Source organism: Amphiura filiformis, chromosome 5 (assembly GCF_039555335.1).
Source record: "Amphiura filiformis chromosome 5, Afil_fr2py, whole genome shotgun sequence".
Taxonomy (NCBI): domain Eukaryota; kingdom Metazoa; phylum Echinodermata; class Ophiuroidea; order Amphilepidida; family Amphiuridae; genus Amphiura; species Amphiura filiformis.
In genome coordinates, this window is record NC_092632.1 from 53,443,480 (window position 1) to 53,468,914 (window position 25,435).

Genomic DNA, 25,435 nt, shown 5'->3' on the forward strand with positions numbered 1-25,435 from the left:
GAATGCTGGCTAAGTACAAAATAGTTAAAGAGTGATTATATTTGATTATTGTGTATGTGCATTTGTTATATATTGTACCAATAATAATGCGTTTTCAATTACAGACTTAGATTTTGTTAGCTTAAACAAACAGTGTATTTGTGTTGTGCATTCCTGTGAGTTCGGGTAAAAGGTGATTTTGGCCTTGAGTCAAGTACGACCCGTATATATATTCTTCTGCCGATTTGCTGAAGTCTGGTTAAAGGAGCAACACAACTGTCAAAATAAGTGGGGACAACTGCATCGCAGTCCTGCTTCCTGAAGATATTGTGTGAAAGGTGGAAATAGCACCAAGTTTGGAGAAAGCAGCGCAAGGAGTATTTGTGTTGTGCATTCGTGTGAGTTCGGGTAAAAGGTGATTTTGGCCTTGAGTCAAGTACGATTCGTAACAATGTTTAAGATCATTATACCGAAATACATTTGGATTTGTACAAAAGAACATTTGCAAAATATGTATGAAACATGATCTTCATCAGTGGCGTTGTCTTTTTAAAGACAGTTCTTATTTATTAGATTTCGATGGCATCACACTCTGATTAATTCAGGTACATGTATAAGACAATTTTGCTATCAAAAAATAACTACAAAGTAAATTCCACTTTATTTAATAGTTTATGACACCAATTTATTATTTTTTGGTACAAAACTCACAATATGAAAAAAAAGAAAGAAAGAAAATTACAGTGAATTCCAAGGCACTGAAGGGTCTATTGTTCTATTGTTTCCGATTTGAGCGCTGACATATTGGAAAATGTTGCCAATCAATATTCATGAAGTCGTGCGATCAACACCTACAGCTGTTCAATTGGGCGACTTTATTGTCAGGTGCTTTTATTAATACATTGGGCGTATCGAGCTGCATCGGTTGATCCGCAATTATATTTAATATAGTATTAAGCGGGCTTCAGACTCCGAGTATTGTACGTACAATATTGTATGTACAATATGTACGTTATTTAATCTATTGCCATTCTATTTCCAGTAATGTTTAAGTTCTAACGAATGTTTGATGAAAAAAAATCGATAATATGTTACATACAATATCTAGCAGAAATATATTATCGATTTTACGTCATCAAACATTCGTTAGAACTTAAACATTACTGGAAATAGAATGGCAATAGATTAAATAACGTACATATTGTACATACAATATTGTACGTACAATAAAAAGTCTGTATACTGCTTTATAGGCCTACAAGTATGATTTGCTTTGCTTTATTGATTGATTCAGAAAAAGTATGGTTATATGCTTCAGCAAATATATCACATTTGAGGTCCAGGGTAGACTCCTATATACGCGATGCTCATGTAAAATACTATGGTAGGCCTATATAATAAAACACGATGTGGACCACGGCTAATGTCTTTAAAAATACTACAGTAGGAGTGATATCATAATTACTTCAAATCCTTATATGTAGACCTATTGGCAAACAATGTAGACAACTTACTTGTGTAGATTCTTATATCCGCCATACAGAGCGCACACTTTGCCTATGCTGCTGAACTGTCCGTAGCGAAATGGTAGAGCAAAGCGTGTTCACTGAGTATAATCAAATGAGCGCCCAAACCAATTTGGGCACTGCAATATGTTTTTATTGTAGGTGAACCTCTGTTTTGTGTGCATGCGACAACTCACGCACACCCTTGGGATGGACTAGTACAAAAGGTACCTCTCGTACGTATAGGCGCTTTTACGTGACTTTCGTTTCATCACTTATTTGACAGTAGCCTGCCTATTATAGCGTTAATACGCTGGTCAGGTCAGTTACCGATTTAATGGCGGAAGCCCTTTATCTCGAACAAAAGGTACCTCTCGATGAATAGCGTGTCGGGAACTCCAATTGGCACAAAGGAACAATAAGCGTTACATAATCTATTTCTTCTCCTTCCTATATAAACTCCTTGGTGAATTCCATCTGTCCAGCAGGGATCACTATCAAGAAGGCATTGTCCTTTTTATATGGGACCTAATCATACTCTATATAATTTATATACTCGCCGATGAATATACGATGCAATCAAAGTTCGTTAAACGAACTGACATTTTGCTTGACAAAACCAAGTGAATTTTTACTCACTACAATATTTCGTCCTTCACATCGGAGGACTTCATCAGGTATGACTGATCTGGTCATCTGATCCACTTGAGACTGTTTTCCGGTGTTGCTTAGACTCATTTCCAGTCTTTAAAAGTGGGTCGTAAACGTGGCTTAGGAAGTATGTGCCCGGGTATGTGCCCTCCTCTCTATTTAAGGTCTTGCCCCCCCTTGTCATGCCCCCGCCCAAGGATCTTTGACTTATCCAAATTTATTACGGGCAATTGCATCTACGAAATTGGATGCCAAAATTGTGATCGGACTTATGTTGGCGAAACATCGCGCATGTTTGGAACTAGAAATGGCAGAACACAAAGCTGAAGTCAATAAGAAGACCACTAACAAAAAATACACCCGTTCTGAACTTGAGCGGGAGCATGACAAAAGGTCTAGAGAAGCCATGGAGATAAGAAGAAGGGGGAGCAAGACCTTAAACAGAGACTTCCTAAGCCACGTTTACGATCCACTTGTAAATACTGGAAATGAGTCTAAGCAACACCGGAAATCAGTCTCAAGTGGATCAGATGACCAGATCAGTCATACCTGATGAAGTCCTCCGATGTGAAGGACGAAATATGGTAGCGAGTAAAAATTCACTTGATTTTTTCAAGCATGAATGTCAGTTCGTTTATTTAACCAACAAACCTGGTGAACTTATTCAACAAAGTTCGTTATTCAATCTGTTTCTAGTTATTAATCTTCTAACGAATGCTGGACAAAAATAGTAATCGTCATTGAATATTGGGTGGCGATAGCATACGGTATTCACCGTCGGATGGTTGATGGTGGGCTCTTTGCGGACCGTTTCCAGAATGATGGACTCTCAACGAGTAAACTAGAAAACTACATACAGGAAAGATCCTTTTTGCGTGTTTTGAGAGCATGGTTTCTGCCAGCAGAAGTCGACGAAGTGAGTAAAGTTGATCATCAATCCAGATGTATATAAAAATATAATCTCTGCGTAAACCTTCAATAATAATTTTGATGTGATCAAAATAAATAATTTGGATGTTAAACACACATGACTTCTAGCATCGTTTTGCTTGATTGTATCATAATATTCCATATTAAAGTTGTTTTACAGCTCAAAGCCATGTATTTTCTCCATCAAGTTCATCAGCATTCCCAGTCTTGTCCCTTTTGTCAACATCTTTGGATTTAGCTGCTATATCGTCTTCCCTAATTGGTGCCATTCCTTTGTTTTCTTTTCCTGCAAGGATAGAGTGCTTCCCTTTATCTTTAGATTCAACTATCTGATCTTTCCTTTTCGGTGTCATCCCTTGTTTTCCTTTGAGGAGAGACTGTTCCTCTTTATCCGTAGATTCTATTTTATTAGTGGTCTCCTTCTTTCTACCAGTACCATGGTTACGCATTTTGTCATCATCAGTTGCATTGACAAGCTTCTTATTTGCGGCCTTTTTATCAGGTTGTTTCTTTTCATCTTCAATCTTCAACTTGGCTTTCTCTTTGTCACGTGATTCACTCTTCACTTCGCTCTCGCTATGACTATCACTCACTGCGCACCTGAAATCAGACTCGCTTTTATACCCCGATTCGTTTTCAGAGTAGACATTTCCCTCGCGTTTTCGTCTTTTCTCTGCTGACGATGAATAGGCTTTGTCACCGGTGCTTTGTCCGCTTGTTGTGGACCGCTTACGCCAACCTTTCCTGCAAAATATGATGATGATCATAATTATAATAATAACAATAACGCTAAGATGGACTTAAAAGGGAATAAATAAATAAGAAGAAGAAAATTGTGCCCAGTATCAACAAAACATCACGCACGCGGCCGCTGAGCTGGCAGGCCCGACGCCGGTGACTCCCATACGACGACTAAACACTCCAAGTGGACTCCAATATAAGGGCCACGCAGGGCAAGAAAGCAAGACTAACCTTAATGTAACATTGACCAATAGTAACCTTAATGTAATTTGACATCCCCGAATATATGAACGTTAAGGCGAAATTATTATTTCCCCTATAGTAAATTTCCCTTTATAGTCCAGTTTTACCCACGTGGATTTTAGTGAAATAATAAAGGAAAACAACAGGAAACATATAAATCCGAAACAAAAAAACATTACTTACTTTGACTTAGTACATATACAGTAAAACGGCAGACATAACATAGCCAGCATAAAGATGCCTCCGATGACTACACCAGCTATCGTCACTGGAGAAAAACAAAAAGATAGAAAAAGAAAAAGAAGTAAATTAAGAATTAATTCAGTCAAAGTAACCAATGCGTGGACCGTCACAGTTTGAGAAAACCAGAATGGTTCTTTCCCTGCCATATGCTTGGACTATTGGTGCTTTCATACATTGGATGGTTTCATTAAAAAAACATGATTGAATAATGATTGTTGTTGCATGCTGATAAATCTAAAATTTCTTCACGTTCTATTCCTTACAGTTCCCTCTAACTTTCTCCATTCGACAATTTCAGCCCATTTAAAAAGAAAATCTATGTAGTGGACCATTTTAATATACATGCAGGATGTTTGAAGATATGTTTTGAACACTTACTAGCGTCAAAACCATCCAGAAGTGATTCCGATTCCGATTCCTCAGTTGTTGTGTTGAAGGTTGTCAGATACTCATCTGTTACCAATGTTGTCATCGGAGATTTGGACGGCATCGGAATACCTAAATAAATGAAAGCCATACTGTTATGATATTATTAGCTATGTGACAGGTATGCTTTAATATCAGGTTCGCAGATCTAATTTAATGAAGTTTATACTAGAATCCTTCCGCAAGCTTCATGGGCTCTGGAAGAGTTTTGTTCACACAGATTCGCTGTAGGAGCGATGATGTAACAGGATTAACTACCATATAGCAATAGGTTAAAACAATTTTTGAATATATCGCCCTGCACTACAAGCAGGTTGCACTCATCCCCTGTGTATATCTGCAATCATAGATTGAATACAATACCGCTCTTTTCAAAGATATTAATCTTACAGGTGCGAGTAATTAGCATGCATGATATGAATATGCTATAGAATTACGATCCCTGTTATTTGACATCTATGGTTTAACGCAGAGGTACCGCGTGAACGTACTAGTGCAGTGCGATATGTTCAAAATTGTTTAACTTATTGCTATGGTAGTTAATCCTGTTACATCATCACTTGAACCCATATCTCATATGCACAGTTTATCCCTTACATAACCTGTGTCTTGAATAGCTATTGTAGCCTACCAACCCTGTGGTTAAGAGGCTACTAATTCTTGATATCTTGTATATACCCTCGTTTGTATGTCTTTTTCTAATCCTGCTCCACATGACAAGGACTATTTAGCCCATTTAATCTTGCAATGTGACAGTGGCCATAGCTTTACTGATTGGAGAGTATAAGGTCAGTACAATTGTTTACTTAGTGATAAGGCTGAGCGCCATCATATAGGAGCCTACACTGGGTATTTTCAGACATCCGATTCACTGCCAAATGAAAGTTAGTCCCTATTCTTAAACATGATATTAGTATTAAGAAATCAGTAACCTCCATGCTTCATAGAATTTGAATACATATACACTAATACTATACTCTTAATGCAACTTAGAACCTTTTTTTGTCCCATATACAGCACCCTAAGCAATGTTTCAGCAAACCTTTAAATTCATTAATTCAGGGACTCATAACAAAGTTAAGAAAAATGAAAAGGGGTGTTAACCCTTTTTGGTTTAAAAAAGCATTTTCTTGGCTAAAGACCCTTTTTTCTGTTCTACTTAGAGCCCTTTGTGTTCTTTCTGAATGATTCCTTCAAGGTTCCTCAAGCTTAAGGTTCTACAAAGAACCATTTTGTTTGCTAAAGAACTTTTTGGGTTGTACAAAGAACCCCATTGGTTTTTCCACGAGCAACTTGATCACCGGATCTGACATTAGACAGCAGTAATGAAGGCCAGAAAGACGGTGGAAAGGAATTGTAGCCCGACTGAAGCAAGCAATTTCATTTCGCGTGTGTATCCGGTGCAAGGAAAGTTTACGCTATGCAATTATGTTGTACTTAGGTTTACATCAGGTAATTCAATGTAACACATCGTGTGAGCTCCAACGATTATTGTAATTTTTCTTGACACATCAATTATTTCTTCTTGGATAAAAGAAGATATAGCATGAATGTTATGGCACCAAAATCAATGCCAACCGTGTGAATGGTAGGACCACATGTTAAAAATGAACCATTAAATGCACTACTGCTGCGGAACGAACAAACTTACGTATTGAAACCGAATGAAAGCAAATTACTCAACGGCATATATTTTCTTAGTTAAACATATAACTTACGTATAGTATCTGAAGACTCCATGATAATGGTTCAGGTCTTTTCGCTTTGCTTCAAGAAAATGGAATCACTTTCAGGATAGTCTACATATTGGCAGGCCTACCCACTGCATAAAGTTATACAATCGCCGACCAAATCCGGTTTTTATTATTTATTCAATTCCTATTTGCAGTTATTTTTGTACCAATGTACCAGAGTTTATCCTAACAATAGATAGAAACCGTGGTTCAATGCATATGAATAAAGAGGAACTTGGTTTGACGTAAGTATTGACATCGACACTCAACTTGGTCTGGGCCATTCAGTAAGGCGATCCGCACCATGTCCACATAGTGCATGTAGTGTGTCATTACAGACTGCCAACACTGATTTGCTTCTTTTTTTTATTCGAGACTGATCGGGAGAGAGACTAGTAAACATTATATTACAGGCCTATTATTAAGTTCAAAACGGACTATTTATAATATATATGCCTATACATCATTATAGTGTACATGACTCTATGCACCGCACCGACGTCCTAACGAAGATAGGACGAAATAGCCTACTCATTTACCCAATTGTAAGCCATAAGGCACACGTGCATTTATTTCAGTCAAAATGACATTGGACCTGCTATGAATGCTGACCCAAATTTCGAAAATATATGGATTTTTTATAATAAAAAAAAAAAAAAAAAATTAAACTTATTCACACAAGTAAATTTAGATTTATCTCCTTTTGCCAGCTTTTTGGACCACAGAAGAATTAGATTGACGCAGATAAGCAAAAACAATCGGACTGAACTTGCAAGCCTTGCAAATTTTATAAATCTAATGATATATTCTTAAAGTGTATGTAGCTGGGAGGAAAAGCCGACGATGAATTGAAAATTTTGACCTTTCATATTGAAGATATGGATTTTTTTTCCCAAAAAGACATAATTTTTTTTGTGTGTTTTGGGAAAAAAATCCATATCTTCAATACAAAAGGTCAAAATTTTCAATTGATCGTCGGCTTTTCATCCCACCTACATACACTTTAAGTATAAATCATCAGATTTATAAAGTTTACTGTTAAATATCCAAAATATAAATTTTTAATGATTTGCCATAAAATGGCATTTCGAATTTCAAAAAATCAAAATTATTTGATATCAGAAGGACATTCTTCGTATTCAGAATGCAATTCGATACGTCTGATGTGCTCTAATGTCTCACAATAAATACTATCCAAACGTTCATACCCCATCCCTTAAGTTGCTCAACTTTCTAAAAGTAACATTTGAGGAGAGAATATTACAGACTTGACATTTAGTATGGAATATTTCTTCACGAAGTGCCAAGACTAGTCTGAAAGGGGTCTGCATAGACCGCTCGGGCTAATTGGGGTGTGTCGGGAGATGGTGTAAAATAATTGTTTCCATGAGTTTACATTATGGTGCTCATAATGTATTAGTGCATTTGCCTAAAATGGCGGATCTAAGGCTGCATTTGAGCTTGGGGACACACTTTCGGACTTTGCAACATTGTTCTGTGAGTTATTGTCAAATTTATTGGGGTTTGAGGTGATATTTCCTAACTGTGCCAGCAATTGGCATTGTCACAGCTGAATGGTCAGATTGTAATGTACCTTTTTTTTTTTAATGGGAGGAGCTTAAAATATGGCTCTAAAGTTTGAATGTACCCCACTGGGGTCAAATGCTTAAAACTTACGGTATCCAAAAAAATGCGCGGATTCCTGGTTGTCCAATGAACGCACGTTATTTTATGTATACAGTAAGTTTAAATAATGGCCCCAGGGAGGAATTCAAACTTTCTGAGTAGCCTACGTACCACTTCGAAGAGCAGTTTTTTCAAAAGCTCCTCCCATAGGCCTATTCAAAACTGGTACATTGCCGTGCATTCAGTTCTACTGAACACTTATTGGTATTTAGGTTCAGTATATCACCTCAAAGTTCAATCAATTTGATAATATCATAACAATGTTCTGAAATTCAGAAATTTTACCCCCCACACAAAACTCAAATTCAGTCTCCTAAAATCCGCCATTTTAGGCTAATTCGCGACATTAAGAGCACCATAATGTAGACTCATGGAAAGCACATTAATTTTTCTATCAACACCATCTCCCGATACACCCCTATAAATATAGCTAAATATTTAACCCGTGTGGTTTATGCAGACCCCTTTCAGATTAGTATTGGCACTTCGTGAAGAAATAGTCCATACTAAATGTCAAGTCTGTATAATATACAGTGTATATGCCCTTTAGGCGGGAGGGGAGCACGACCCAAGTTAAAGCATCAAGTATCTTTGATTATCTTCTGAAAAAAGTTGTCAGATTCTGGAGAGAAAAGGAGAAAGGCTATAATTTGCAACAATATTTGAAGTCGGAAGCCAGCCGTATATAGCCGTGGGAGGAGATTTCCTCTCGCTAGGAAATTGATTGTATATGGTTTGTAACTCACAATTCAAAAATCAATAAAAAATTAATATTTAAAATGTATCTGTCTAAGCTTCTTTTTATTTGCTGGACACAAAACAAATAGAATTTCTGGGCTGACCTTTCAACTATACTTTTCCAAAGAAACTTGCTAGCGCGTGATAAAGTAAACTTGTTTTGTGTGGGAGCGCACCAATTACTCATGCATTGATTGGTATGCCCTGTACATGGTAAATGGCACGACATGTCACACACCCAATAATACAATAATGAAATGGAATTTTCGCATTTTCTGCCATAATGTGTTCATAAAATGTTTCCGATTCTTCTACAATTATAATTACTGTGAGTGTTACGGTACGTGGAAAATTAGATTCAGGTCTTCTGAAGAACCGACCTGGGGAACCGACCTTTAAAATGGCAACGTTAGGTCTACCAACAGTACTTTCTTATTTCGTGTGCTTAGGGTTATATCTCATATCATTTGTAGGTAAGTCATTCATTATTGGTTGGTCATCATATTCGGGGTTATGTACTGAAAAGAATGTGAAACATTTTAAATATGGTTAGTAAAATAATCTGAATGGTACTACACCCCTTGGTAAATTGTGACTATTTTTGCATTTTTCTCAAAAATAATAACACACTGGTAACACAAGTTATGTATATATATTACAGTTACTTCACTGGAATTTCAGCGACTCAAGACAATCTGTACGTTATTTATGATAAGAAAGAGGTAGTTACCGCTACAATGTACATTTCTTACCGAACATATTGAACATATATTCTGAACCACTTGCCTTGAATCACTGGAATTTCAGTGAAGTCATTGGATACCTTGCTCCTGTAATATAGGCCTACATAACATTTGTTACCATCAGTGTGTAGTTATTTTTGAGAAAAATGCAAAATTAGTCACAAAATTAATGAACCACTTGTCTTGAATCACTGAAATTTCAGTGAAGTAATTAGATTCCTTGCCCCTATAAATATACATAACAATTTTTACTAGTGTGTAGTTATTTTTTGAGAAAAATGCAAAATTAGTCACAAAATTTATCAGGGGGTGTAGTACCACCTTAAAATTCGCAACGTTGCAATTGTGTTTCCAGTATAAGTCCAGTCAAAGTGGGTTTTGACTCACCACTAATTGTAACAGAATTAATGTCACTGCTATGCATTTCACTTTATTTATTATAGTTTTTAAAAAGATTGAAGCCATTTTAAAATTTTACCCCTGTATGGCCTTTTCCCGCCAAAAAAGTACCTTTCCACCAAGTGTATTATTTAGTACGGGATAGGGCCTACATTTGGTATGATGTTCAGATCTCTAAAATGCATAAAAGTGATAATTCTATTGCAATTAGTGCTGAGTGAAACTACAAATTTGTTTGATTGACTGAACAGTAGAATTAATTTAACACGTCATGTGTTTCTCTTGCTAAAATCTTGCATATCATTAACATTGACATATTTAATTTCAAAAAGTTCAGATCCCGGTCCCTGCATTCCGTGTATCTGCGCGGATACTTGACTCATAAATGAACAACACCCGTTCTTTTTCGTGTTTGCGAATCGCGTTTTCATCAGAAATCATCGCATATTTCGCAACATTTCCCACGAGCATGGGTGCCTGCGGATACACAGAGTGAGAGGACCGGGGTTCAGATCTAGATTCCAATTTTATTTATTATTTGTTTTTGTTTTGTTTTTCTTCCCACCATGCGATGCTAACAACTGATGACGTCATTAAATGTACAGATGCACAGTAAGTATTGCAAGTAAATTACATAAGACATATTAAATTCGTAGAATATAAGCCTAAATACATAGGAAAATTATCTAATATTTCTTTGGAACTTATTTTTGACTTTGGTACGTGTTTGTTGTATTGTGGACTTAATATGTATGGGTAGCCTAAAGCTTGAAATGACTCCCTAATTCCCTAAAGAATAATAAAACGCTGTATTCATACATTATTCTATTGTCCTAATGGTTAAACTAATGGAAGTATGGTTTTTTTTTTTCAGGACAACAATCAATTTTGAATTTAAGCAATTTTATGTAAATATATCGAACGAGATAGCCGAATTTCAAACGTGAGTATATTCAACTTTGATTTAAATATTACTATTAATTAGAAGTCGGAAATAACTGTGAAGTTTGAATGTGAATTGTAATAAGAACGGTAATTTGTTAATAATTCTGTCTTATTTGTTACGTTTTTGTTTCATGTATTGCAAAACATTTTTTGCCAATTTTGTTGTCAGCACTTAAATAAGATCATGTTAGAATATTCTACAGTAAATGTTTTGAAAATGTTTTCCTTTATTTAATAATACCCGACATTTAAACGTTTTCTGGCAACGTTTTCTAACGTTTTGCGAATAATGTCGTGTTTGGTGTAAGGGCATTTGTGTTTTTGTTTTGTTTTTGTTTTTCTTACTTTAACCTAAGTTACACAATAAAATTATGTTCCTATTTCAGAACTCTTGTAACAGATTTAACAAATACATTTCAATTCCCAAGTGGATCATTTACAGATGTCCAGGTAAGATTTTTAATTGATTTTGTTGACTATCACTTTTGCACAGCATTTTGTGATTTTAACATCTTCTTTTTTCAGCATCATATTATAATATGGAACAATATATCGATGACAACAAATTTCAGTTGATTTTGATTTTGCGTTTGCGAGCTATGCATAATGACATTTGCCAAAGTATTGTAGACAGAAAATACAAATTGGAGAATTTTTTTTGAGGTTTCGACCGCGAATCAGTACGAAATGCGAAGTAGGCCTATTCAAAATTCACATGTAGTCCACTTGGTTTCTCAGAGCTGTGTATTATGAAATGTGTTTGTGTTTTCATACAGATTACAGAAACAAGTGACGATAAAATTGATGTCGACATGAAACTTGAAATAGACACAGACGATGCGATACTAGTTACCTATAGAGACAATTTAGAACATTCCGTGAGTATAATGAGAATTTAACGGAACAATATATTTAATTTAGGCTTCTTTTTGCTCTCGCCATTTAAAAGAAAGTCATATTCAATTTCTCACCCAATGCCCCTTAATTTAGATCCAAACGGTCCATCATCCATATTTTGTACATTTTGCTCTCACCGAATGCCAAAAATCATGCTCTCACCCAATGACCCCATATATTGTTTATATTATTTGTGTGGTCACCTAATTCCCCTTACTGTAAGTGCCGTCCCTACACCTATATCCATTTCATATTTAAGTCCCCCTCCCCCGGGGGGGGGGGGCGGAGGGGCAATGAGTACGTACGGGATCAGGTTTAGGCTACATTAAGTTCAGGTTAGTGTAAGATTTGGGCTAAGGGATATGAATTGCTTTAGGTTCATAGATAAGTATAGACATAGGCCTAATCATGACAAACATCGGAGTGAAAAAATAATTATTATTCCGTTTACTTTGGTTCTCTATTTTACAGTTAAAATACGAAAGATATTTTTTCACATACAACGGCACCGTCTACGGGGTGCGCGGTTCATCGGTTGTAATTGTTCATGCTAAGACAAGTTTGTTGGATAAATGGAATCAAGTTGCACTCGAGATACTGCTGGCTTCGATGGCAGCGTTAATGTGTTTCGCATTATTCATCTTTGCTGTATATTGTTATGTAAGTACTACACACATAAAAAAAAATGGGTTGCCATATTGTACACAATTAACTAAAAGAAATAAATCTGATATGCACGTGAAGGAAATTTTGTTAGCTGCAGTATGATACCACACAGCCCCGATACCACACAGCCCCGATACCACACTGCCCCGATACCACACATCCCTAATACCATACAGCCCTTATACCACATCCCTGATACCACACAGCCCTGATACCACACATCCCTGATACCACACAGCCCTGATACCACACAGCCCTGATACCACATAGCCCTAATACCACACAGCCCCCATCCCTAATGTAAATAGCATGCAACATTGCTAACATCAGCATTATATAGCAAAGTTGCCATCAGCAGTATATGTAGGTAGCAAAACTACTATCAGCAATAGATAGCAAAATTGCTATCAGTAGTAAAGAGCAAAATTGCTATCAGCAGTAGATATCAAAATTGCAATCAGCATTAGATATCAAACTGTCCATCAGCAGAGCAGTAGATATGAAAACTCCTATCAGCAGTAGATAGCAAAATTGCTATCAGCAGTAGATAGCAACATTGCTCTGAGCAGTAGAAAACAAAACTGCTATCAGCAGTAGATAGCAAAACTGCTATCAGCAGTAGATAGCAAAACTGCTATCAGCAGTAGATAGCAAAACTGCTATCAGCAGTAGATAGCAAAACTGCTATCAGCAGTAGATAGCAAAACTGCTATCAGCAGTAGATAGCAAAACTGCTATCAGCAGTAGATAGCAAAACTGCTATCAGCAGTAGATAGCAAAACTGCTATCAGCAGTAGATAGCAAAACTGCTATCAGCAGTAGATAGCAAAACTGCTATCAGCAGTAGATAGCAAAACTGCTATCAGCAGTAGATAGCAAAACTGCTATCAGCAGTAGATAGCAAAACTGCTATCAGCAGTAGATAGCAAAACTGCTATCAGCAGTAGAAAACTGCTATCAGCATTAGATAGCAAAACTGCTATCAGCAGTAGATAGCAAAACTGCTATCAGTAGTAGATAGCAAAATTGCCATCAGCAGAAGATAGCAAAATTGCCATCAGCATTAGATAGCAAAATTGCCATCAGCAGTAGATAGCAAAACTGCTATCAGCAGTACATAGCAAAACTGCTATCAGCAGTAGATAACAAAACTGCTATCAGCAGTACACAGCAAATTGCTATCAGGTGTAGATGGCAAAACTGCTATCAGCAGTAGATAGCAAAACTGCTATCAGCAGTAGATAGCAAAACTGCTATCAGCGGTACATAGCAAAATCGCTATCATCGCCCTGCTACCACACATCCCTGATACCACAGAGCCCTGATACCACAGAGCCCTGATACCAAACAGCCATAATACCACACAGTCCTAATACTACACAGTCCTTATACCACACAGCCCTGATACCACACAGCCCTGATACCACACAGCCCTGATACCATACAGCCCTGATACCACACAGCCCTGATACCACACAGTCTTTATACAACACATCCATGATACCACACATCCCTGATACCACACAGCCTCGATACCACACAGCCCCGATACCACACATCCCTGATACCATACAGCCCTTATACCACACATCTCTGACACCACACAGCCCTGATACCACACATCCCTGATACCACACAGCCCTGATACCACACATCCCTGATACCACACAGCCCTGATACCACACAGCCCTGATACCACATAGCCCTAATACCACACAGCCCCCATGTAAATAGCATGCAACATTGCTATCAGCAGTATGTAGCAAAATTGCCATCAGCATTATATAGGAAAGTTGCCATCAGCAGTAGGTAGCAAAACTGCTATCAGCAATAGATAGCAAAATTGCTATCAGTAGTAAATAGCAAAATTGCTATCAGCAGTAGATATCAAAATTGCCATCAGCATTAGATATCAAAATGTCCATCAGCAGAGCAGTAGATATGAAAACTCCTATCAGCAGTAGATAGCAAAATTGCTATCAACAGTAGATAGCAAAATTGCTATCAGCAGTAGAAAACAAAACTGCTATCAGCAGTAGATAGCAAAACTGCTATCAGCAGTAGATAGCAAAACTGCTATCAGCAGTAGATAGCAAAACTGCTATCAGCAGTAGATAGCAAAACTGCTATCAGCAGTAGATAGCAAAACTGCTATCAGCAGTAGATAGCAAAACTGCTATCAGCAGTAGAAAACTGCTATCAGTATTAGATAGCAAAACTGCTATCAGCAGTAGATAGCAAAACTGCTATCAGTAGTAGATAGCAAAATTGCCATCAGCATTAGATAGCAAAACTGCTATCAGCAGTACATAGCAAAACTGCTATCAGCAATAGATAACAAAACTGCTATCAGCAGTACACAGCAAATTGCTATCAGGATTCAGGTGTAGATGGCAAAACTGCTATCAGCAGTAGATAGCAAAACTGCTATCAGCAGTAGATAGCAAAACTGCTATCATCGGTACATAGCAAAATCGCTATCATCGCCCTGCTACCACACATCCCTGATACCACAGAGCCCTGATACCAAACAGCCATAATACCACACAGTCCTAATACTACACAGTCCTTATACCACACAGCCCTGATACCACACAGCCCTGATACCACACAGCCCTGATACCACACAGCCCTGATACCACACAGCCCTGATACCACACAGCCCTGATACCACACAGTCTTTATACCACACATCCTGATACCACACAGCCCTGATACCACACAGCCCCGATACCACACAGCGCTTATACCACATAGCCCTGATACCATACAGCCCGATACCACGCAGCCCTGCTACCACACAGCCCTAATACCACACAGTCATTATATACCACATAGCTCTGATACCATACAGCCCTAATACAACACAGCCCTGCTAGCCCTGATACCACACAGTCCTTATACCACACAGCCCTGATACCATACAGCCCTGATACCACACATCTCTGATACCACACAGCCCTGATACCACACAGCCCTAATACCACACAGTCCTTATACCATACAGCCATGATACCACACAGTCCTTATACCACACAGTCCTGATACCACACTGCCTTGATACCACACAGCCCTGATACCACACTTGTGTGGAAAGAAATTGGAATCATATGAAAATTAATGAATGAATGAATGAAATTCAGTGCGATTCAAAAAGTTGTCGCGTCATTATATGGGCATGCCTATCAGTATCACTAACACTCTACTAAGAAAGCAAAGGGGAAAAGAGAATTACTGACGTGACAACTTTGTTTCTATCTTTGAATTGTTTGCATATTATATTTGGTGTATGGATTCATGAAAGAAATGTTAGAAATGATCAGTTCCACAAAGTAAAATATGTATGTTTTGTACTTAACCTGTTCGTTATAACTCTCTACCCGCGTGTCGACTACAGACGACATGTTTAAAACACATTCTAATTCAAAAATGTCAGAATTGAACATTTTCATGACCATATTTGGAATCGACATAAAAAATGCATTAAAATGAGTATAAACAAGTCTAGTATAATTGGTTCAGTGGTTCTTGAGATAGCTCTTGATATTTTTAGAAAATGTCTCAAAACTTTTTATGTTGAAGCCTATGGCCAGCACGCAGAGCATTAAACAGTGTCGGAAACTTCCAGATCTGCAAACCTGTCTCCTTTTCAAAAAAAAATCTCATTGCCGTTCTTATATTCTGACTGGAAACACAGTGATTATGTTTTACGTTCACTCGGAAATATGAGCATGTTTTTTGTCATGAACTCTAAAATAAGATAAATAATAAACCATGACACTTACTTTCATTTTGTGATGTGTGTATTACAGATGTTTCCACATCTTCGTAAGCGACTACGTCAGAGAACTCGGTATGCTCAGAGGAATAGACGATGGGAAATTGGAGAAAGTAATGGACATGTAAATAACGGCATGGAGATGCAGGGCAATAGACACGATAGAGTAAGTGTGATTATTAATGCATCTTTTTTTATTTCAAAGTTCTATCATGTAATATTACAGGTTAACGTATTTAAATGAGGATTTCGTGATCACAGCATCCTCTTTTTATGAAATTTTTCAGTAGATATCCACGAAAAAAGCTTATTCCCAAAATGTCAGTTGATTCCGATTTTGCGTTTGTGAGTTATGCATGATTATGTGTATCACTGCTTCATATGCCACTGTTGTAATTTTGTTCTGGTATACCAGAACGAAATTCAAATTTGACGATATTTTTGTTCAACGAATTAATCTGCAAGAAATATTTGGTACATAAACATTATGTAGCAAGAGGTTTCCAGTGGTATAAAAATTTCAACTTTTTTTGACAAAAGTGTGGGATGAGGCTGCCCAGCAAACACAAAATGTTTTCGACATCATTTGCAAAAGTTATAAATGGTTGTTAGAAAACGTCCGGGAAAACGTTTAAATGTCGGGTTATATAAAGGGTATATTAAGGGTATAACACGTTTTCATAACATTAAAAAACATTTCTTGATAATCAACTGCTCAGCAAACACAAAATGTTTTATAGAAAACGTTTAAATGTCGGGTTATATAAAGGGTATAAAAACGTTTTTATAACGTTCCAAAAACATTTTTGAAAACTTGATACAAAACATTCTAAACAGAATGTTATTTTGGGAGTTGACAAAATATTTTGCGAAAAATGTTTGCCCAAAATATTTGCAATAACGTTTTAAAAACGTTTTCATGACCTTTATATAACCCGACATTTAAATGTTATTAAAACGTTTTGAAAAAGAACATTTGGAAAAAATGTTTGCAAAAATAGTTTACAATAAAATGTTGAAAACATTTTAAAAATATTGTTGTAGTGTGTTTTCATACCAAACGTTTTAAGACGTCTTCATGATCTTTATATAACCCGACATTTTAATGTTATTAAAACGTTTTTACCGAAACCAAAAGCCAAAATATAACTTATTTGAAACGTTTTTAAAACGTAAAATTGTGTTTGCTGGGTGTGGATCACAAAATGCCCTTTCAAATAAAAAAAAAAATCGAGACGGTGCAATCATCAAACCACAACAATCGATTTCAAAAGTCTAGTTACGCCACTGAGTCGAACCCGTGTCTTGTAGCTTGACTCGTTGACGTGATAAGGGCATAAAAACAGTGTTTAGAAAGTGAAGGCAAGAGAAACGTTATGTTAATATGGATGTCATGTTTAAAAATTGAACACCATCACTGACCAATGTTCAGAAATTTGACACATGATGTTTAGCTTCTAAACGTGTTTACAAAGTGAAGGCAAATTTGTGTTTAGAAAAGTGTTTAATTTCCAAAAACTGTTTTTGCAGTATAAGTATATATATAAATTTCATCGTATGCCTATAACCATGATTTGGCTCGTTGGATTCGTCTATAGCTAGCTGTCTGTTGCTTTCAATTTCCCGTATTTAATCAATGAGCATCACGGATCTTTTTTGTGTGCGTTTCGTTACAAGAGATTTCTCTGAATTCAAATTCATTTGCCAGTCTCTTTCCCATTGAGACCAATATGATTAGCTTCGAATATTTTTATACATATAGAATCATTGTAACAACAGGTTTAAGAAATTTAACTTGTGATGTTCGTTTTTATTTCAGAAATATGGCCGCAACAATGATCGTTTTGATACCCAATCTTTAAACTCTGTAGCGACAGTAGCGTCGACTCGTGGTGGACCAAAAGATACTCTATTCGATAAGTTAACATATGCAAGTTATTCAGTTCCACCAACACATATGTTTAATTATTTATAGTGTTCTGATTTTAAAGATCTTATTTTTGTATTGCTGAAATAATTGATTGTATCCATAACGTTGTGAATTACAGCATAGTGCCGAATAACATCCCACTATAAACCGTGCTCGTTCATATCCATTGTATCATTCTGTTTACAGAGGGCGACGAACGTAAGTTATATAGGAACGGTTTATAGTAACATGTTATTAGTCATTATGCAAAATGCATAACGATAAATATTAGTTGCAGATTTTTAAAGGTATTTTTATATAGTGATAGAGATATGTAAATACGATGCAGCATAAATCATCATATGTACATAATTTTTGATAAGAATTTAATTTATATTATATCTTGATTTGCCAAAAACTAAAATTATTTTGTACGGGTTCCCTCATATTTATCTCGATTGTATTTTTGATTTTGCACGGTTGGCTTGCTCAAACCGTTTTACACATTACGGGAAGTCGTCAGTGTCGTGATGATCGTATATCTATATCGGGGCACGTAATAAGAATTCCCAATTTCTTGTTTCTCGATCCAAGGGCTAAGAGCAAAATAATACAATTGATTTGTTGGGAGCGGTCTTTCTTTTCCTTGCTCTCTTTCTTCATTCTGTTTCTTTCTGTTTTCTCTTCATTCAGGCCAGCATGCTTATAAGCTTTTAAGCTTATGGCTTGAGCATTTTGCTTGAGCCTGGTCCCATCAGGACCCAAGTGTGTGTCCACCCAGACCGACTGGTTAAACAAAACGTGCATTTTGACCAATCAAGTTTGATTGCATGTACACGATGATGTCTATCACGAAGTATGAAGTCTCTTGAACGAAATTAAGATTAAGAATTCCTACATCTAAATTGCATTATTGACAAAGGCATAAACCCCTATATCATTTTATTCTGATTTGAATGTTGATGATGTGTTGGTAACATTTTTTAGATTTTTTGAAATACTTTATACTTAAAATACTAAATCGTTGAGTCTGACCCGGAAGGACTTAACAGTTGTAACATTTTAACATATCAAGATAACCATGGGATCTCACCTCAACGTCAATGACAGCCAATGGGGTCCACTTGGACTTTCAAATAATTTTCTAAGCTTCGTAGATTAAAAATAAGAGATTAGAATATCAGAGCTGAATGCGTTAAAAACTTTCTGTTCTTAGATCAGCTTTTAAACTGGGATATACGAGAAGTATATATATGGGCCTCTATTATAGTTGGCTTCTATCGGGCGTTTTACCGTTGAGAGGAAGCGGCATATGTCCCAAAACGAAACAGCGTCGAGAAGAAAAACAACGCCTCAAACAAAGCTGATAACTCTTGCAGCATAAAAACATTTTATACCGTCTAAAGTACCTGTGATTAACAGTTTCTCATACCCGAATTGTAGTTTATAGTCGTATCTTTGTGATACTGGGAAAAGTGCAGTATATATATTAATAGTTACATGTAAATATGTACAACGTATTCAATGTCTTTTACTCTTGTATAGAAATTTCACAATAATTTTACAATCTAATATCTCTGTACGAGTGTACGTATACATGTATTGTCTGAAGCAAAATGTACTGTTAATAAAAATTGTTGTATATACCTGAAATGACATTCGTGTTCTACATCATTATAAAAATTTGGTATGAAAAAGGGAAATTGGGTCGGTCAGTATAATAGTGAAAGTTGACCTTTGACCCCTTATATTGAATATTTATATGGAATTTCTTGATGATTACATGAATAATGTACCTTTGTCTTTCAAACCACATATGTGTAGATTATACCATATACTTGATTACGTAACAGTATTAGCATACAAAAAACGATTGCTTCTTGGAAAAGTTGATAATACATTTTGTGTGACTTCTTCACTAAAGTTATAGGACTGTTGTGCATAATAATACTCAAAATTAAAGAGAACATTAATGTTGGCATGTTATGAGGCACTGTTTAATACACTGAACGAATTGAACAAATTCATTGAAATTTTCTTTTCAATTGGTTATTAAGTAATAAATAAATATTGGAACATACCATATTTTTCGCTTTCTTATTTTTTATTACTCAAACAAGTCGCCATTTTTCGTACGTATAGGCCTACACATGCCTATTTTTACCCCCTCCACCTCTTACGTAAACTTTCTAATAAACCTATTTAGCTGTATTAAGTTTTCCTAAAGCATTCCAAATTGCAAGTTTTGAAAAATCTGAAGTTAAACAAATCTGACAAATCTCAGAAATTGAGGCGGAAATGTACGAGAACCAAAACATTAATTTTATACCGTCTGAAGTACCTGTGGTTAACAATTTATATTTTATTTTATCTGTTCTACTTCTGCACTGTGTTTCGCAGCAGTCTGCAGCAGTTTACGCCGTAAATTACGCCCTCCTAAAATATACCGATATGGATGTGTTAAGGGGGTACTACACCCATGTGGTAAATTTGTGACTATTTTTGCATTTTTCTCAAAATATAATTACACACTGGTAACAAAAGTTATGTATATTATTGGGGCAAGGAATCCAATTACTACACTGAAATTTCAGTGACTCAAGACAAGCGGTTCAGTATATATGATAGGAAACGAGGTACATCCTAGCGGTACCTTATTTCTGATCATAAATAACAAACCGCTTGTCTTGGGTCACTGAAATTCCAGTGTAGTAATTGTATTCCTTGCCCCTATAATATACATAATTTTTGTTACCACTGTGTTATTAGTTTTTGAGAAAAATGCCAAATAGACACAAATTTATCGAGGGGTGTAGTACCCCCTTAAGAGGGCGTACAACTTTTCTTTTGGCAAGTTGGAAATTTTAGATATTATTAGACAGTCGTTGTTTGACGAGGTCACGACTGTCTACTGTTTCTTTCCAATTTCTTTCTTCTTTCATCTTCTTTCTGTCAATCTGTCTCTTCTGCCACAAACAACATAGGAGGATGACGCCACCTGCACACATGCATTGTTATTACCATCTGCCTTTAGGCTTTTCACAGATTTGGGGTCAAAGGTCATTAAGGGGGAACTTCCGGTCCGAGACGAAATACCTTCAAAATGCGCCTTCTTCCACAAACAACATAGCATGGTGTCGCCACTTACATTTGCATTAGCCAGTGTCTCTAGGGTGTTCACAGATTTTCAGAGGTCATTAAGGGGGCACTTCCGGCCCTGGACAAAATACCTTCAAACCTCATGACCAGGAGGACCATTATGATATGGGCTGGTCACAAATTTGCCCATGTCCTGTAGAGCTAAAGGTCAAAACGACTGTCTTTGTGGTCTTCGACCACTGCACTTCAAATTTTGTATTGTATCTTTAAAAGTAATAAAGGTAAAGTAAATAAAAGTACATGCATTTTCAGAAAGAAATGACGCAAGAAATCCAACTAGCACATCAGATTTCTGAAAAAAATTAACAGTTTGTGAGAAAAGCGCCAATTTGACTTTCCATGCCAATTTTCTTCACCATAACAATTTGGGCCTACCGTACATTTCCAAATTGATGAAAACTGCATTATTTATGTTCTAAAAACACAAACCTAGTAACGAATTTTTTAAATTAGCACCGTTTAGTATTTTTATAGGCTTACCTTAGAATATACGGAATTTTGGTCAACATTGAAACAAAAGAGTCAAATTTTGATCTTTTTTTGACACGTATTTTCTTTTAACGGAGAGAAATTTTGTTGGGGCCCAAGAAATTTTTTACAATTTGTGTCCAACAGTTTCACCCTAGAAAACCGTTGAGGGCGAAATCCTCAAGTGTTTCCGATGTGTGGCTTGTATAGATGAAAACATTTAGAATCATCTCACGCTGTGGAGCTCTCAGGATCAGGAGCCAGGAAAATACAAAACGTTATCAAAAAGGGTTTAATGAAGGGTTTCATAAAGGGTATAATACGTTTTAATAACATTAAAAAAAACATTTTTGAAAACTTAATGCAAGACATTCTAACATAAGCTTTATTAAATGTTGATAGAATATTTCGCCAAAATGTTTGCCAAAAATATTTTGCAATGACATTTTGTCAACATTTTAAAAATGTTGTGGTAGTGTTTTTTTTCATATAAAATGTCTTCATGACCTTTATATAACCAGTTATTACAACGTTTTGACCAAAACCAAAATGCGTTTATAACACGTTTGGCGCTTTATTAAAAACAATAACATTAATGTGTTTGCTGGGAACAACAAAAGAGAGTGCTGGCGGTGCTGGCGGCCTCTTCGGTTATCATAATTGGTCTCAAAAGGCCACCTAATTGTGGGAATGATAAATTGTTTATAAGACCATGCTGTTATTTATGATTTAGAGGTCATCGAATTCAGAATCCACCGCCTGATATTCGTGGCTCTTGAGCCACAGCAGCTCTAGTTCAATTTTTCTCTGTTATCTATACATGTACAAGCACAACGAATTTGGCCGATAAGGTGTAAGTTGGGACATGCCAAAAAACATGTTTAATTAACCAATCATTTTAAAACATCGAACATTATGACTTTACTATACTGAAATCATTTAAGACTTTAATTATACTTTTGAAGAATATGGCATCCTGGAGAACCCAAAATTTTTCACCATTCTTACACTTTGTTCGCGGGGACTGACATTTGAGTTTATGTTTTGGCTAGCGAAATGTCATCCATTGTCCCTGTGCATTTAATTTAGATCAAGGTGTACTATATTCAAAGAATCCAGAATTTTCCGGGAGTGAAATCTGGGTGGGTGGCTAAAATTTCGCATTTTTGACCCAACAGAGTGGGATTTAGAAATATTGTTATGTCTATGCAAGTTTATTGTACAATAGAACAGAAAAACCGATTTTTCGCCGATAAATTTGTTTTTTCAAACCTGATAACCTGGTTTTTCAATTTTTCGATTGTCATGGGTTTTTTTAAACCAGGTTTCTCGGTCATAATTTTTGATAAACCTGGGTTATCAGCCGAAAAACCAAGTTTATCAAAAAACTCTGACAATGAAATTGATCAACCAGATTTTTCGATTGAAAACCAGGTTTATCGACGAAAAAACAGGTTTTCTGTTCTATTGTGCAATATACATGCCATATATTTCACCTCTTATTCTTTTGCTCGAGTCGTCAAGGAAAATAAGTAGGGACAGGCAAACTTACCAACGAGGAGCCAGGTGCGCTAGTCCTAAGATTCGCTAGTCCATGCAAATAGGCATAAGATTCGATATTCCGAAAAAAAAAACCGGTTCCCTGTAGTCAGAAACACAAAAAGGGTTCGCTAGACCGAAAGTTAAGGTAGAGGGTTTCGAGTTAGGCGTATCGGGTACGAATTAGGGTGAGTATAAAGTTTAGGTTAAAGCAATAGGCCTATTGTAACATTTCCTGAGGAGGACGACCTCAATGTTTTTCGAAATTCTGAATTGGACACAATTGTATGATGTACTTTAATAAACTAACATACCCTAACATACCCTGTAAAAATCAGGGCTTTAGTTGCTGTAATTGAGCTCTGTATGATCTGTGACAAAATCCGAGATTTTTTATAAAACGACTTATCCCGCCGTTTTATTCATACGATCGAAATATTAGTCGAACACGTTCACAACACTGTACTTACATGGTGTTCAGGATGGTCAAAACACATCAAAAGGACCGAGCTCAGTAGGCTAACTATCGACTGAGACGCGCATTGGCGGCATTGGCTCTGGAGTTTGTCTTGCCTCATTTGTTCGGCTCAAACTTGAAAGGGGGCATATCTGGCAGTGAAAATTAACAAAAAATACACATTTAATGCTTACGGAAATGTTACAATATCGCTTTAAGGTTTATGGCATATAGGCCTAAGCAAACTATTCAGCGGACTCGCGCGCCTATAATATCCGCCGAATCAACCAACCAATGCATTCAACACAAACAAGATAAGGAAATAAGCAGCATAATAATATTAAATGAATATGCGACAAGTTTATGACAGTTCCGTGACTATTGTAGCATTGACCTGGTGCCTTTTGTTTGGAATACTGAAAGTTGCATTTTCTGAAAACCGTGATACATCCGTATCGTTAGGGGTGGTGCAATAATTATGTGTACCCGGGGGGTGAATTTTCAAAATGGTCTGCCAAAATTGCTTGCCCCCCCCCCCTTTGGCCGTGCCAAAAAACCTTTGCCCCCCCTTTCGACGTGCCAAAAACCTTTGCCCCCTTTTGACGTGCCAAAAATCTTTGCCCCCCCTTACACATGCAAGATTTTGGGGAACCCGAATTTAAAACCTTAAATTGTCTTAACATATAATGCGAGCGCAGCGAGCAGGAAATTTTGCATATTTGAACATGTTCGTAACGTTTTCCTATGCCTTTTTAGGGCGTAATAACGAAACGGTGCCCAAAATATCTGTGCCAAAATTGTTTGCCCCCCTTTCGACCTGCCAAAATCACTTGACCCCCCCTTTCGACCTGCCAAAAATGCTTGCCCCCCTTTTGACCTGCCAAAAAATCTTTGCCCCCCCTATAATTCACCCCCCGGGGGTACACATAATTATTGCACCACCCCTTAGTCATAAACTGCAAAAATGGGAATGTCAAAGTCATCAAACTTTCTTAACAAAAGGTTTTCACACGAAAGTCTGTCATAAACTTTTTCTTAAATGTCATGAATTTAAAATAGGTAGTTTGTGCTTACAGCTATAATATATGAGAGTATAGGGCCTAACTAAAAAATTACACATACAAATAACAAAGCCTGACCTAATTGCGACAAAATCCATCATTTTTGATCGAAGTAAATTTGACCATTGTCATCAGAAACGCAATATACTGGGAGGAACCTGACTTTCTCGGTTCGTAAAAGCATACGGTTTGGGATTGCATGTTAGTAGAATGTTACATGAAGTCTTTAAACCCACAAGGGTCTGACACCCTAAGTGCGACCTGGTGCGACTCTCCAAGTACGTCCACATGGTCAGAATCTCTCCGCGAACCCCCGATTACGAATTACCTCTCGAATCTCCCGACACCTAAAATTGTCGGCCTCCGTTAGGGCAATGGACATCAGCTCGTAATCGGCGGGAATTGTTAGGCTTTTAACACTACGCCGAAAAGTAGACCCACATTAAAAGTGTCATGGTTGAACTATCTGGTATCTATTGTGCTTGTGTTAAAGAAATAGACAACGTATCGGACTTGAATGAATAATTTGTGATGCTTCT

The 25,435-nt window shown here is 36.7% G+C and overlaps 2 protein-coding genes across 2 annotated transcripts; one reads left to right on the forward strand and one right to left on the reverse strand.

Moving 5' to 3' along the window:
• Nucleotides 1-1,096: 1,096 nt before the first annotated feature.
• On the reverse strand, nucleotides 1,097-6,598 carry LOC140153359 (uncharacterized). Its single transcript, XM_072176090.1, has 4 exons — nucleotides 6,437-6,598; nucleotides 4,671-4,790; nucleotides 4,233-4,317; nucleotides 1,097-3,809 (listed from the first exon to the last, which is right to left on the reverse strand). The coding sequence occupies exons 1-4, from the start codon at nucleotides 6,456-6,458 to the stop codon at nucleotides 3,227-3,229; spliced, it is 810 nt and encodes a 269-aa protein (XP_072032191.1). The 5' UTR covers nucleotides 6,459-6,598; the 3' UTR covers nucleotides 1,097-3,226.
• Nucleotides 6,599-10,486: 3,888 nt separating this feature from the next.
• LOC140151686 (uncharacterized) lies at nucleotides 10,487-18,559 on the forward strand. The gene is made up of 7 exons (XM_072174022.1): nucleotides 10,487-10,509; nucleotides 10,892-10,960; nucleotides 11,349-11,412; nucleotides 11,739-11,840; nucleotides 12,331-12,519; nucleotides 16,338-16,469; nucleotides 18,123-18,559. The coding sequence occupies exons 1-7, from the start codon at nucleotides 10,487-10,489 to the stop codon at nucleotides 18,276-18,278; spliced, it is 735 nt and encodes a 244-aa protein (XP_072030123.1). The 3' UTR covers nucleotides 18,279-18,559.
• The last annotated feature ends 6,876 nt before the right edge of the window (nucleotides 18,560-25,435 follow it).

Excerpts from the sequence above, each read along its gene's own strand:
- LOC140153359 (XM_072176090.1), bottom strand. The coding sequence starts at position 6,458 with ATGGAGTCTTCAGATACTATAC. Across the intron at positions 4,318-4,670 it reads TCTGGATGGTTTTGACGCTA|TGACGATAGCTGGTGTAGTC; the intron begins GTAAGTGTTCAA and ends GTTTTTCTCCAG. Across the intron at positions 3,810-4,232 it reads TGTATATGTACTAAGTCAAA|GAAAGGTTGGCGTAAGCGGT; the intron begins GTAAGTAATGTT and ends CATATTTTGCAG.
- LOC140151686 (XM_072174022.1), top strand. The coding sequence starts at position 10,487 with ATGGGTGCCTGCGGATACACAGA. Across the intron at positions 12,520-16,337 it reads TCTTTGCTGTATATTGTTAT|ATGTTTCCACATCTTCGTAA; the intron begins GTAAGTACTACA and ends TGTGTATTACAG. Across the intron at positions 16,470-18,122 it reads AGGGCAATAGACACGATAGA|AAATATGGCCGCAACAATGA; the intron begins GTAAGTGTGATT and ends TTTTTATTTCAG.